Source organism: Drechmeria coniospora, chromosome 03 (genome assembly GCF_001625195.1).
Source record: "Drechmeria coniospora strain ARSEF 6962 chromosome 03, whole genome shotgun sequence".
Taxonomy (NCBI): Eukaryota; Fungi; Ascomycota; class Sordariomycetes; order Hypocreales; family Ophiocordycipitaceae; genus Drechmeria; species Drechmeria coniospora.
The window spans coordinates 2807961-2821326 of record NC_054391.1 but is presented as its reverse complement, the minus strand read 5'-3'; the positions used below and the strand labels follow the sequence as shown (position 1 = coordinate 2821326).

Sequence of the window (13366 nt, the reverse complement as noted above, 5' to 3'; positions counted from 1 at the left end):
TGCGGGCTTCGCACCCTGTTGGCGTACAAGTAATACAGGAACCGTGCATTAGGTGTGCGAGTACGGAGTACTGTAATTACTAAGTTGTACAGTACGTGCTGTGCGGAGTAATGATACCCCGTAGAGTACTCCGTACAGCTACTGACAGTACTTAAGTAGGTACGGTACTGTACAAGTAAGGTGTACTGTACTTGCAGTACATCATTAGTAGCTATGTATTTGAGTCCTTGTACGCAAGTAAGTACAGTACTATTAGGTTCTGTACTGCAGTTGTAAGTAAGTACTTACAGGAGTCCAGTCTCTCAAGCAGATCCAGTCAAGACTCGGGAACCCTGTCAGGTTTTTTGAGGTGGAGCGCTTCTAAGCGAGCTCAAGATTTGGCAATTGATCAGTGCAGGGTGAATAACACGCGCCGCTGTGGGGCAGATGTATTTCCTGTACACGATCATTGACACCAGGGCGAGAGATCCATGCTCCTACAATAACGGAGTATACCTAGGTGTACTTACTTGTACGGAGTACGTAGTAGGTATACTGTACAGAGTCATACAACGTACCGTACGGAGTACATGCACTGTAATTCTCCGCACATGCTCTCCATTTGTGCAGGTGGTTATGGTACTAAGTATAGTAGGTACTAAGTACTCCGTAGTACGTAGTAGTCAGTGCTACATTGCGTGTACATGTCCGAGGACGAGAATGCTTGCGTACTGTACACCTTCGAGTACTAGGGAACTAGCACTACGCCTACTTTGTTCCTATTTAACTACCACTAGTAGTACGTTCACGATTGCAGGTTCATGCACGTGCAGGAGCACCAGTATACGGCGATTATCAGTACTTACCTGCGTATGTACTTAAATGTACTGTAGAGTATGGAGTACACCTACGCGCCTGTTGAAAGGAGGGGAGGAAAGGGGCATGTGGAGAAAACCAGAATGGGTCACCCAGGGCGGCCTGGAAATGGCGCTTGCGCCAGCACGAGTACTTACTTAATTACAGGCAAGTACTACATTCATGTGCGTGCATGAATACAAGTACTGGTACATGCGTAGGTCCGTGTACTTGTAAGCGCTCGAATGTGTACCTGTATGCGCTCGAATGTGTACTTGTATGCGCTCGAATGTGTACTTGCAAAGGAGTGTACACTGTATGCAAGTACTCCGTAGGAGTGGGCAAAAGTAATATTGATATATTCTACGTACGGGTTCTTGTACGACGATGGCAATGCCCCAAGTCTCGGTGCGTACGGTACCAGACATTTAGTAGGTGCCTAGTAAGGTGCCCAGTGGTGAGGGCGGCGGTATTTGCCAGTCGTTGTACCTAGTACCTACCTAGTAGTGAATCCTACTAAGTACAAGGACTAGAGATGTAAGCAATCCGCACCCTAGTGCGGAGTATGCATCACCAACGAGTGGCAAGTGAACAGAAGCACGAGCACTAGCATTCGGTGCTAGTAGCCTGAAAGTACCTGTACCTGTACGACGTACCTTATAAGGGCGTTGTACTTGCTGGCGGCGAAGCAAGGGCCGTGGTGTGGAAGGTACTACTCGACACTAACGCAAGGTACATCCGAGGTTAGGAACGACGGTTGCTAGGAGCGCCTCAAGCCATCCCTTTCTATCCCTGCCAGCTGCTCTTACCGCCAAAGTCAGCATACGACACGGAGTACTCGCTCGTGATTTGCATCCTCACCACACCTCGACTTTGCATTCCAGCAGTTATTCGTCCATCGATCATCCGGTTTTTTTTCTGTCTCGCGTCCCGCTCGTCCTATACCGAATACGAGCAAGGAATCTCATTCAGCGAGCGCTCCTGTTCCAGCGTCACCGTTGGCCGGTGCTTGCGAGCAGAAGCAGGCTGGCTTGGTGTTCTCTGCCCCAGCGAGCAGAGCAGGCGAAGACGCACCGCGGTCCTTTTCGGTTTCCGCTCGTACGAGAGCAGCAGTACGTTTGACCGTGTTTTGCCCCTGGAAATGGTCCACAGTTTGGCACACGACCACACAGTCCCCCCCCTTGTCTTCGCACTGTCGTTTCATGCCCACTAATTATCGCCGATCCATGGCCTACCAGCAGGCCACAGCTAACTTGGCTCCTAGAGTACTTAGTACCCAGCCAACTGGCAGACCACGAGCAGGCTACCGCTTATTAGTGCTTGCGCTCCTACTCGTGTTTTGCTCCCAAAACTCCAGCAAGCGCAACGAGCCAGACAAGGGACAGTCAAAGCAAGAAAAGTTGGCAACTGGCCTCCTCTACGGATACCATACATGTGCGCACCGGCATCAGGTGAACCCTGCCATCCAACAACGTCTCTCTGCCACGGCAACTGAGCACATCCGTCGTATCGTCGAAGATCGTCATCAACTGGCCCGCCAAGCTGCCAGGCCAAAACGGGTACGGGTGCAATTCCTCGGGGCACGCCTTGCTTCGTAACCTCCCCGGAGACGCCACCAGCCCCTCCAAGACTGGACTCTGCTCTGGGTGGGTGAGCCACAGGGGGGCAGCAGCAGCCTGTGCGACTGCAGCAACTGCGTGGCAAACAGGCACCAGGACACACCCGTCCCAACGGCTCACCAGCCGCCGTCTCACAAAACACGTATCGACGGGCGGCTGAATTCATATTTCGCCTCCCCCCCCCACCCCACTTTATCTCCCGAACATGAGCGTCGGAGGCCGCAATGCGCCGCTCTCTCCTGTCTCGATAGGCGCAAGCGAGTGGTCATCAACTTCTGTCCGGATCCATTCAAAAGGCGGTCATTACCCCCACGGTCACGGCAACCTTGTCTCCCCGCCGAACTCGGGAGGCTCCAACGGGACCATGAACATGAATGGCTTCCCCTCGGGGCCTCGAAGCAATGGAGGGCCGTCGCCGCCGGCGTCCATGTACTCCGCCCGAAGCGAAGGCAACCGCGCCAGCACCCGTGGCGACATGGACGAGTCCGTCATGAACGAGCACTATGTCACCCTCAAGGCCTTCCTCCACACGCGCGACAGCAGCAACCGACAGCAGCCCAACAAGGCGCGTGACAAGCTCCTGCGTCTCTCGACGGTGCAATTCTACGAGCTCAGCACCGACGTCTTCGACGAGTTGATGCGCCGCCAGGCCACGGCGCGGGCACCACCGAACGCGCTCAACGCTCTGCCCACCTATCTCCTACCCGAAAAATCATTCCACCCGAAGCGAAACCAGGCCAGGCAAAGGCTGTCGTCCCTCGGGCCTCCCCGATTCCGAGACCTCGCCTCGGATGTCTTCCACGAGCTCGAACGCAGGTTCCCCTACTTCGTCGCCGCCGACATTTCCAGGGACGGCAGCGCAATGTCGGGCCCCATGAGCCGGACGGGAACCCCCGCGAACGGCAACATGTTCCCGCCTCGGGGCCAAAGCCGGATACGGAGACCGTCCGATTCCAGCTCCACCCGCGGACTTTTGCCGGGGGACGGCTACGGGATCCCAGCATCGTCGACCTTTGCCGGCGGCGACCATGGGCGGCCGATGCCGAAGCAACTGAATCACAGCAACACCATCGTCCCCAACAAGAGCACCATGGTCGAGGACGACGACGACGACGACGACGACGTTGCGTTTGAGCTTGACGGCATCGCCCTGGACAGGGACGGCGGCCGCATGCAGGGAGGCGGTGCTACGTCGGAGGTGAGTGGCAGATCAGCCATCCGGTTCCCTCGGCTCCCCGGCCGGACGCGCCACCGCGCGATGGCTAACGTTCACAGGCGGACAAGAAGCTCATCGAGGACTACCAAGCTCAGCTGAAGAATCTGCGCGGGAAGCTGGACGGCATGGAAGATCACATGAAGAGGAAGGAGGACGAGATGAACGGCATGCTGGACATGGAACGAGCACGGGCCACGGCGGCAATCCTCGAAAAGAAGGAGTGGGGCAACACTCGACTGAAGCTGGAGAAGAAGCTGGCGGAGGCGCAAACGCTCAACAGGTCGATGAAGGAAGAGCTGAGCCGCGTGCGCGACGAGCACCTGCAGGAAGCGCGGCGACTTCGCGACGAAATATCGGAACTCAATCGAGCGCCCAAGGGCGGCGTGCCGGACCCGGAGCTCCAGAAGGAAAACGACGAGCTGCGCGATTCGCTACGGCGGCAGCAGCAAGTGACGGAAGAGGTTCGGCGAGAAGGCCAGGCGTTCCTGACGGAGATGAGGCAGCTGTCGGAGCAGAGCGGCTCGACGTACGAGAAGCAAGCCGAGATGGAAAGGACAATCGAGCAGCTCGAGCGCGACGTCCGCGACTGGAGAAACCGATATGCGCGCGCCAAGACGCAGCTTCGAAGCATCCGCTCGTCCTCGCTCGGGCTGACGATGGACCAAGATGTCGCCAAATGCGTCCGAGACAAAGGCTTCCTGGAGGAGAGCGGGCTCGTCGAGGACGTGCACGTGACGAAGTTCCAGATGGCCATCGACGAGCTGCTCCGCGTCGCCCGAACCGAGTCGCCGGACAAGGTGACGGAGGCCATGAAGATGGTGGTGGTCAGCGTGCGTCGCATCACCAGCGACCTCGACGACGCCGCGCCTCGGCACGAGGAGCAAGTCCAGCAGCAGACCAAGCTCAAGGCTCGGGTTTCGTCGACGGCCAACGCGCTCATCACGGCATCCAAGAACTTTGCCGCCGGCGCCGGCATCTCCCCCATCGCTCTCCTCGACGCCGCCGCGTCTCATCTATGCGCCGCCATCGTCGACCTTCTCCAGCTCGCCAAGATCCGGACGACGTCGGGGGGGGAGCTGTGGGACGACGACGAGGTGACGACGCCGGTGGAGTCGGCCGGCGCCATGTCGTCGCGTCGAACGACGCAGACGCCGACCCAGCCCGCCCTGCCTCCGCCTCCGCCGTTCCAGGGACTCGGCGGCATCCGAGCGAGCGCCGAATCGTCGGCGTACAGCCCGATCAGCTCACCCCGAGAATCGGTCGACCCGTACCCCACGAACGGATCGGCCGGTCTGGCGAACGGCAGGGGCTACTTGAGCCTTGACGGCGAAATGCTGCACAAGGACAGCCGAGCCGAGGATCTCAAGGTACGCGGAGACGACGGGTCCCCGGCGGTTCCGACGCCATCGACACGGCTGACGGTGCTGCAGATCTACCTCGACGACCAGACGGCCATGCTCGTTTCCGGGGTCCAGAGGCTCGTGAGCTGCGTCCGGGCCGGGGCTGCGATGAGGACGATCATGAACGAAGTCGAGTCGATCAGGGCAACTGTCGACAAGGTTGTCGCCGAAACAAGCGGCAACGGCTATGGCCAGCTGGTGACTCGCCTGGACGATGGCAAGAAGAAGATCCTCGAAGCCTGCGAGCGGGGACAGGACCTGGTCAACCTTGGCCAGGGCCCCGGCGACGGCGATTGGCGCAGGTGGGCGCAGACGCTGCCGCCCATCGCGTTCGGCATCGTTCGCGAGACGAAGGAGCTCGCGCAGCGCGTGGACAGCATGGCCGCGGGCGGCGCCGACGAGTTTTCGTGAAGGCGGCCCGCCGCGCGTCAAGGCGGGCGACGTGGTGCGCCATGAGAGACGGCCGGCCCCTGGCAACCGTCGCGGCCATCGGCGCAGCGCCATGGCCTGCATCATCATCATCATCACATTACCGATCTGCTTTCCTCGCTTCTCGGTCACCAGACGACGAATGTCCGCTTGATACCCCCATGTTTTCTAGACGCATTTTTACGGAACAGCACTTGCGGTGGAGTGTGCATTTCACGGCTGACGAAGGCTCGGAGGGAGCGTGGAGGAGGACTCGGTTGGAGACGGGCGGACGCTCGAATTTCTTAGCATTGCTTCTCGTAGCACCAAGAGTACCGTGCAGAAGTCGAGCCTCGGCTCCGAGGGCCGGCGAGCCGAATGCGAATTGTGTCCCGCGCCCTGTGTCGACGGGTGGTTGTGCACCCTCATCTCTCGGGGGCCGTGTACAGCACGATCGTCACAACTCGCGTCGCATTCGAGGAGCAAAATTGCACGTTTGTGAGATGCATGCATGCCATGCAGTATGGTGCTCGTACTTGGCTGAACAGTTGGGGGCTTGAGGGGGGGTTGAAAGCGGCTCCGGTGGTTTCGTCTGAACAACAGGGACGAGCGCTCTGGAATCATCGTAACCGAGGTACTTACTTGGAAAAGCAGGGTTGAAGAGAAGGAAGAGAAGCACAATGAGGAGGAAATCGAGGAACCGGCATGTGAAGATTGCGAGGTGGCTGGCGACTTGTCCCATTTTCCGGGGGCGGAAGCTGGTTCTACTGTTGTCCGAACTTGCACGGTTTGCCGCCTCCTTTGAGCATTGATTCCGGGTACAAGCACATGCACTTGCGTGCAACTAGTACTCGGTATTACTACAGCGAATGTTCTCCAACGATTGTACGGAGCACTGTACATGTAATACTCCGTACCGTACGGATACTCATCCACGTTATTGCTTGCTTGTAAGTACTGTCGTTGTACTGAAGGTACCTGTCCAGCGCACTTGTGCGGAGCCTTACGGTACTGTAGTTGTACTGGAGGTACCTGTCCAGCGCACTTGTGTGGAGCACTCTACGGTACTGTAGTTGTACTCTGCACTCTGTACAGTACAGACGCCAAGATTGCTTGGCGATATCAATGCAGGTACCCTACGGGATACTGCACAACTACTGTACTGTACTGTACATGTGCAAGTAGTTGTACTCCGTAAAGCAGGTGAGAAAGTGCTCCGTAAGTAGGTACTTTGATCGAGCCTTGCACCGGGACCAATCCACTGCCCATTCTTCCCTGGCAGTTCGGAACACGTGCCAGAAGCCACAGGCGCTACCAGGGGGGGACTAGTCACGGTCTAGCACAACCTTGTGCTTGCAGCACTTGCGCTCCAAACACTACGCGCACTAGTTAGTCCTTGTGCTAGAACATGTGCCGAATGATCCATTGGCCGCACCGCACCAGCCGCTTTGCTCCCGCTTGTGCTCGTGCTACACGCGCACAACGCTCGCAGCTCATATGGTGGTGGAACGCTCGAGGGATTAGAAATAGGGGCAAGGGTCGACAAGTCCAGCACAATGGCCGCCGCAGCATCCAAAACAGCATCTGCCCTTTGTCTGCCCTTTGTATCCGTTGATCAAGTTTCCGTTTGCAGCTAGGCAAGCACCGTGCCCTCAGGTGATGGTGACTACCTAGAACACTTGGAGCGAGGGCACTAGAGGCGATGCTAGCTCAAAGCTATATTTTCGGGTATTTTACATGTACTGTACGCACAAACGATAGTGGCCCTGCACATACGGATGGAAGCAATGTCGGGATGGCATACCGGCCATTGGTGGATGAGCAGCTTAAAACAAGAGACCGCGTGCGCATGGAAGCGCATGGGTGCAAGCGTCTGCTCGCGCACGCAGCTCATATAGGTGTGCATTGGATGATGTGTTCGTGGTTGCCGAGTACCTCTGGGAGAGCCGAGCACCGAGCACAGGAGGAGGCGAAGGGGAAGGCGGGCGAGAAGCGAATGAAGAGATGGGCACTGCGATGGAGTAACCTACGGCGAATGTACATACCGCGCTGCCTAATTGCATCCTAGCACAGCGCACATGGCGGAATATTGAAGTGTAAGGTACGGCGTATGGTGGGTGAATGCGTGCCGCCGGCGTTCGGGGTACAAGGCTTGTAAGTACAAGGCTTGTAAGTACAAGGCTTGTAATGACAAGGCTTGCAAGGACAAGGCTTGCAAGTACAAGGCTTGCAAGTACAAGGCTTGCAAGTACTTACAAGGGCGGTACTTGTCTCGGTACTGCTAGTCCAAACCCGATCCGCCCCCGCGATTCTGGTCTCGGCAGGCCTGCATGGGTCCCGATGTCGACGACAAGGGGGGGGTACCAGCTGGTCGGACACCTGTCTACTTACTTACCACCATCTATCACCACCACCCGCAGTAACATGCACATCCATCTGCGCCTAAAATATGTCTAGTCTTGGACCGACGACGACATGCCTTTCCCTTTCCATCCATCCACCCATCCATCCATCCGTCCGTCTCTTCAATTCCATTGCGCCCGCCTCACGCCATGTCTCATCGAGGACGATCCCCTCACCTCCACGACATCACAATCTGTATTCCATCTTCGCCCTTCATCTTGGCTACGAGGTAGGCGCGGAGCCATCGGCCGCATCGGTTGACTGATCGCCTCCACCGAGTAGATTTTCTCTCGATCGCCGCTCGATTGCCTCTTGGTTGCCCGGCTCGGCCTAGGACTGTCGCTTCTCACCCTGTTCTCGCCCCGTTCTGCGAACCCCCTACCTCGGCCCTAACCGTCGACCCCTGTCCGGCACCCCTGTTCCGCTTCATTTCTTCGGCGCTCTCCCCAAAGGCCTCGACGCTCTTTGTCGTCACTGCTTTGTCGGGTTCGGCGGTGATATTCCCCGTCGCCTGCTTTCGCCCCTCTGCTCACCCCTCCTCTCCTGTCTCCTGTCCCTTGTCGCTTTTTCTCCCATCATTTCCTCGTCTCTTTTTGAGTGTAATTGTACGACGAGTGTTGCGGGGACTTACGGACGGACATTGACGACTGTAGAGAAGAAACGTTGACGTTCAGGTCATTCTGTTCAAACGCAGCGGACGAGTCGGACTGAACGCGCTCGGTTGTTCGAAGCCATGGAGACGCCGTACCATGGCGACGGTGGGAACATGGTCGGCGGTGACAGGTTTCCCATCGGCAGTGATGAAGCGAACATGATACGTCATATTCCACTCCCTATCGACGACTCCAGCCTGCAGGCCGACCAGGCGTCGATTCCGATGGCCCTCGAACAAAAAATCGAGAGTTGGTCGACGTCAGAAAGAGACATCACCCCGGATGCACCCACGTACACTCTTTCACCACCTCGTCCTCTTCTTCACCGTCATCAGTCCGAACCGGTGCGTGCTTCCGCAGTTTCCCCCGAGCCGGAGTCGAGCAGCTACGCCGCATCGGAAAGGATAACCGCCGAGCTGCCCGATGTGCCGCCTCCCCCCCGCAGTGAAGCGTTCGTGGGCCCCGAGGACGCGAGACCAACCGCCGAGCCTCTCGAGCCTGCTGCTGTCGAGCCGGCTTCTGTCGAACCTCCTACTGCCGGACCTCCTGTTGCCGAATTCAACCCCGCTGCCGAGCCTCTCCTCGTCGAAACCCTTGCTATCGAGCCGGCTTCTGTCGAACCTCCTGCTGCCGACCCTCCTGCTGCCGACCCTCCTGCTGCCGACCCTCCTGCTGCCGATCCTCCTGCTGCACCGCCTTTCGCTGCCGGACTTCCTCCTGCCGAATTTCTCGCTGCCGGACCTCCCGCCGCCGAGCCTCTTCCTGTTGCCGAATTTCCCGCTGCCGGAACACTCACGGTCGACCCTCCTGCTGCCGAATTTCTCGTTGCCGGACCTTCCGCAGTCGACCCTCCTGCTGCCGAATTTCTCATTGCCGGACCTCCCACCGTCGACCCTCCCACAGTCGACCCTCCTGCTGCTGAGCCTCGCGCCACCTCCTCGTTGCTGAAAGCGCCGACGTCTCTTGGCCATTCAACTGGCGGTAGATTTCAAGGCAAAGATGTCACCTTGACGCAAACGCTTCTCCCGGACCGAGGTCCACTGATGCCTGCCATCGACGAGGGCGAGCGTGTTTTCAAGGACCTGCAAGCCGAGTCGCGCAGCCGTGAGCACATTGACCACGACTACGACGACGTCCACGGCCACCGCATACTGCGACTCAAGCCAACCAAGGCTCAATGGCAAAACTTCACCACCGTGCTCGCCTACGCCAGGGAGCTCGGCGCCGACCGCGACGGCTGCTTCAAAGTCTCCATCCCCGAATGCCTGCGCGATGAGCTCCCGAGAAAAGCGGTGGTGAAAGAGGCGGCGAACGCGTACAGAATAAAGCAGATCAGGAAGACGACCTTCTGGCAGGTCAGCACCGTGCCGTCCAATGGCCAGTTTTGCTCCTCCAACCCGGATCCCGACTTCTCCACCAGCGTGGACGCGGCCATCAAGCAGCTCAGGAAGATTTTCCGGGCCAGCAAGGATAGGCAGATGAGAAGCGTCCGGTACAGGGTCGACGTCCCCGCCTGGACGGCGGAGCAGAGGCGCGCGGCCGGAATCCCGGAGAGGAGCCCGATTCATCCGCTCAAGGGAGACAAGCTCGACTGGACGAAAGCCATCATCCCGGGCATCCACACGCCCTACGTTTACGAGAGCGGCTCGCACTTTGGCGCGACCTTTCAGATTCACGCCGAGGACTTTCGACTCGCTTCCCTCAACCATCTGTACAAGGGTCGCAAGATCTGGATCGTCGTCCCCGCCACGGCCGTCGACGTCGCCGAGAAGGCCCTCGGCCGGGGACAGGGTTGTTCGCAGTTCATGCGCCACCGTGCCGAGTTCGTCTTCCCCGACAAGCTGGACAAGCTCGGGATCCCGTATCGTCTCGTCGACCAGCGGCCCGGCGAGACGGTCGTCATCCTACCGGACGCGTACCACGAGGGTTTCAGCACCGGCTACACCATCGCCGAGGCCAAGAACTACGCCGACGCCAACTGGGATGCTCATTCGTATCAGCCGTGCGACGAGAGATGCAAGCTCGTCACGGCCATCCCCGAGGCGCTGATGCGGCTCGTCGGGGAAGGCGAGGAGAGGCTGGATTTGTGTCGCGCCTACGGAACCGGAATCGAAGCCGTCGTCGTGCCAGAGCCAGCCGTCGCGAACAAACGACCTCGCGACGAACCGGGAGACGGCAGAGACGGAGCAGTGCCTTCGTCGGAGTTTGGCGCCTGCGGCGAGGAATGGGGTACGAAGCGAATGAAGCGAATGGATGAATGCTATCCGGTATGAATGAGTGTGCGAGGGACTACGGCATGAGGAGCAGGGTGCGACATTGTTGCGCCAAGACAACGCTTGCAAGAATCGTGTTTGGGGGACGACGACAGAGGTTCCAGAGTTGATCGACTGCTCGAAGACCCGTGTCCTTCCCTTTCGCTGCGGCATTCCCGATCATCAACATTCGTTCAGGACGATGCATCGCCCGGTCCATCCATCCATACCACACACACACGGTGCCTGCTCTCGGGGGAACGGGGAACATTTTGTGCAGGCCTGGGCAAGTAGAAGAGCCCCCGGTTGGCCATGTTCTGGATCGGACATTCCCTCGCGGCGAATATTAATGCACATACATTACCGGCGGCGACCTCGACTGACGGTCGGCATCGGAACCATGCTCCACCTACCCCAGGTGTTGTACTTTTACATGCACGCAAAGCTCGCGTACTTTTGTCACTCCGTCGCAGCAGCAAGTCATGGCCTGTCGCCCGGTTATCCAACATGATCCCCGTGCATGGCTCCACCGAAGATGGTCGATCGTTCTACCACGAACGACTCATTCATGACGTCTCATCCGGTCCTGGCGCGCGACTTCTTCTCGGAAGGCATTTCTTTCTTGGTCCTGGTCAAAGATGGCCCGGTCGGGGCTGCTGGCCAGGCTGCCGAGGGCGTCGCTGTCTCGTCGCGGTTGCTCGGGGAGGTCGTGATAGTCGACGGGCGGCGGGGACGAGTCGAGCGGGATGCCTTCGTCCTTGCCTTGGCGTCGGAAGAGGGACCTGTGCTTGTGACCGTTGTATCCGTGGCGCGAGCGGCTCATGATGTTGCCGAGCTGGATGCGGCGCGTCTTGCGGTGCCAGAGGAAGAGGCCGATGACGATGAGGGCGATGGCGCCGAGCACGATGGGCAGGGCGATGACGAGGGCGCCGCCAGACGGCACCTTGGTCGGGGTCGTGTGGTCGAGACCGGGGGCGGTGAGGGAGACGGGGAGGGCCACCGACTTGTTCTTCTCGACGGAGCCCATGATGGAGCTGAGGAGGGTGATGGTGACGTTGTTGACGCGCTTGCCCTTGAGGTGGTCGTTCTCGAGCTTGAAGGGCCAGAAGCCCCAGCGAGCGGGAACGCGGTCGGAGGTGTCGAGCTTGAGCATCTCGTTGGACGAGGTGTTGAGGTAGTCGAGGCGGACCGAGATCTCGACCGTCGTCGCGTTCGTCTTTCCGGCGAGGCCGGTGCGGTTGTAGTAGTCGGGGTCCCAGGTGACTGGAGAGGTGGTTCACAGCGTCGTTAGCGGTTGCGTCTCGCATGCCGTCAAGTCAATGGGACGTCGCCGCCAGGGCTCGAATGACCGTCCACCGTTCTTGGCCGTCCGCGTCACCGGAGCAGGGGGTTGCCGCAGCCGACGATTACTTACTGTAGTACGTGTTGCCCGTCAGCAGGGTCGAGTTGATGTCGGGCCGGCAAAAGGGCGCGAAGGGACCGTCGAGGTTGTAGCAGCGGGAGAAGGCACCCTCGAGCGAGCCCGCCTTGGTGGCCGTCGGGTTCGGCGGTTCGCCCGTGCTCGTCGTGATGTGGCCCCAGGTGGTCCAGGTGTAGACGGAGGCGGTGAGGTCGTGAGGGGCGCCGTTGACGGGCGTGGGCGTGCCGTCGATCGTCGTCACCGTGGGTGAGTAGGTCGTCGACGGCTGGCCCTCGTCGTCGACGGCGATCCAAGGCAGTATTGGATCGACTCGCTCCTCGTTCTCGTGGAGCTGGGCCTCGACGCCGACGCTGGCGCCGAGCACGAGGGCCGAAAGCACGGCGGACGCAAGCATGGCGGCGGTGGCGATGGCGGCGGCGGTCGTGATGCTCCTTGCTTGCTTGTTTGCTTGGCGACGACGGGGAGTGCGAGCGATACGCGTCGATGTCGACCTACAGTATTCTAATACAGTGCAGTATGCAGGAAGGGAGGGAGTGAGGTGAGAGCCAACGGCCGAAAAGCTAGGACCGAAGACCTACAGAACAGTACATGCAAGGGCAGGGTGCAGTAACAGGACACCTACAAGTACATGCATCTACTGTATTACTTCATTTACAGTACACGTACTTACTTACATGTACACCGAAGTCCAATGATGGACCTTGGTACCTGCTTTCCTACAGTAATTAATACTTGTACCCTACTAATACTTTCAAGTACTGTACTCTGTAGTTCTAGCCAGGAACAACAAAATCATTCATTCGTCCTCTTCGCGCCATGTTTCTTTTCATTTTTCTGGACCGCGTTCCACCGACCGCCCCACCCGCTGTCGATTCATGTTCGTGGGGCCGAGTACAGAGACAGAGTACATGCAATATTAATTACTGCTAGTTATTCTCCGTACTTACACTCACCTCTGTGCTCATACTGCATTGCGTTGTGCTTGTACAGTACTGTACCTGTAAGCACTGTAAGCAAGTGTTGTACTCGTACATGTACATGTGCAATGCAAAAAAATTAATGTACGTCGTCGGTACTTGGACACTCGTACTCCGTGGTTGCATGCAGGTCAAGTATACACAGCGTACAGAGCACATGCATGTGCGTCTGTGTGTGTGTGTG

The 13366-nt window shown here is 58.5% G+C and overlaps 3 protein-coding genes across 3 annotated transcripts; 2 read left to right on the top strand and 1 right to left on the bottom strand.

Moving 5' to 3' along the window:
- Positions 1-2658: 2658 nt before the first annotated feature.
- On the top strand, positions 2659-5480 carry DCS_06589 (cell polarity protein; the record flags this gene model as incomplete). The annotated part of the gene is made up of 2 exons (XM_040803877.1): positions 2659-3651; positions 3729-5480. The coding sequence occupies 2 exons, from the start codon at positions 2659-2661 to the stop codon at positions 5478-5480; spliced, it is 2745 nt and encodes a 914-aa protein (XP_040653981.1).
- A 3133-nt stretch (positions 5481-8613) lies between these two features.
- DCS_06588 (Lysine-specific demethylase 4B) lies at positions 8614-10806 on the top strand (the record flags this gene model as incomplete). Its single annotated transcript, XM_040803876.1, has 1 exon — positions 8614-10806. The coding sequence occupies one exon, from the start codon at positions 8614-8616 to the stop codon at positions 10804-10806; it is 2193 nt and encodes a 730-aa protein (XP_040653980.1).
- A 541-nt stretch (positions 10807-11347) lies between these two features.
- Positions 11348-12599, bottom strand: DCS_06587 (uncharacterized protein; the record flags this gene model as incomplete). Its single annotated transcript, XM_040803875.1, has 2 exons — positions 11348-12048; positions 12200-12599. 2 exons carry the CDS (start codon positions 12597-12599, stop codon positions 11348-11350), a joined length of 1101 nt encoding a protein of 366 aa, XP_040653979.1.
- Between the last annotated feature and the right edge of the window lie 767 nt (positions 12600-13366).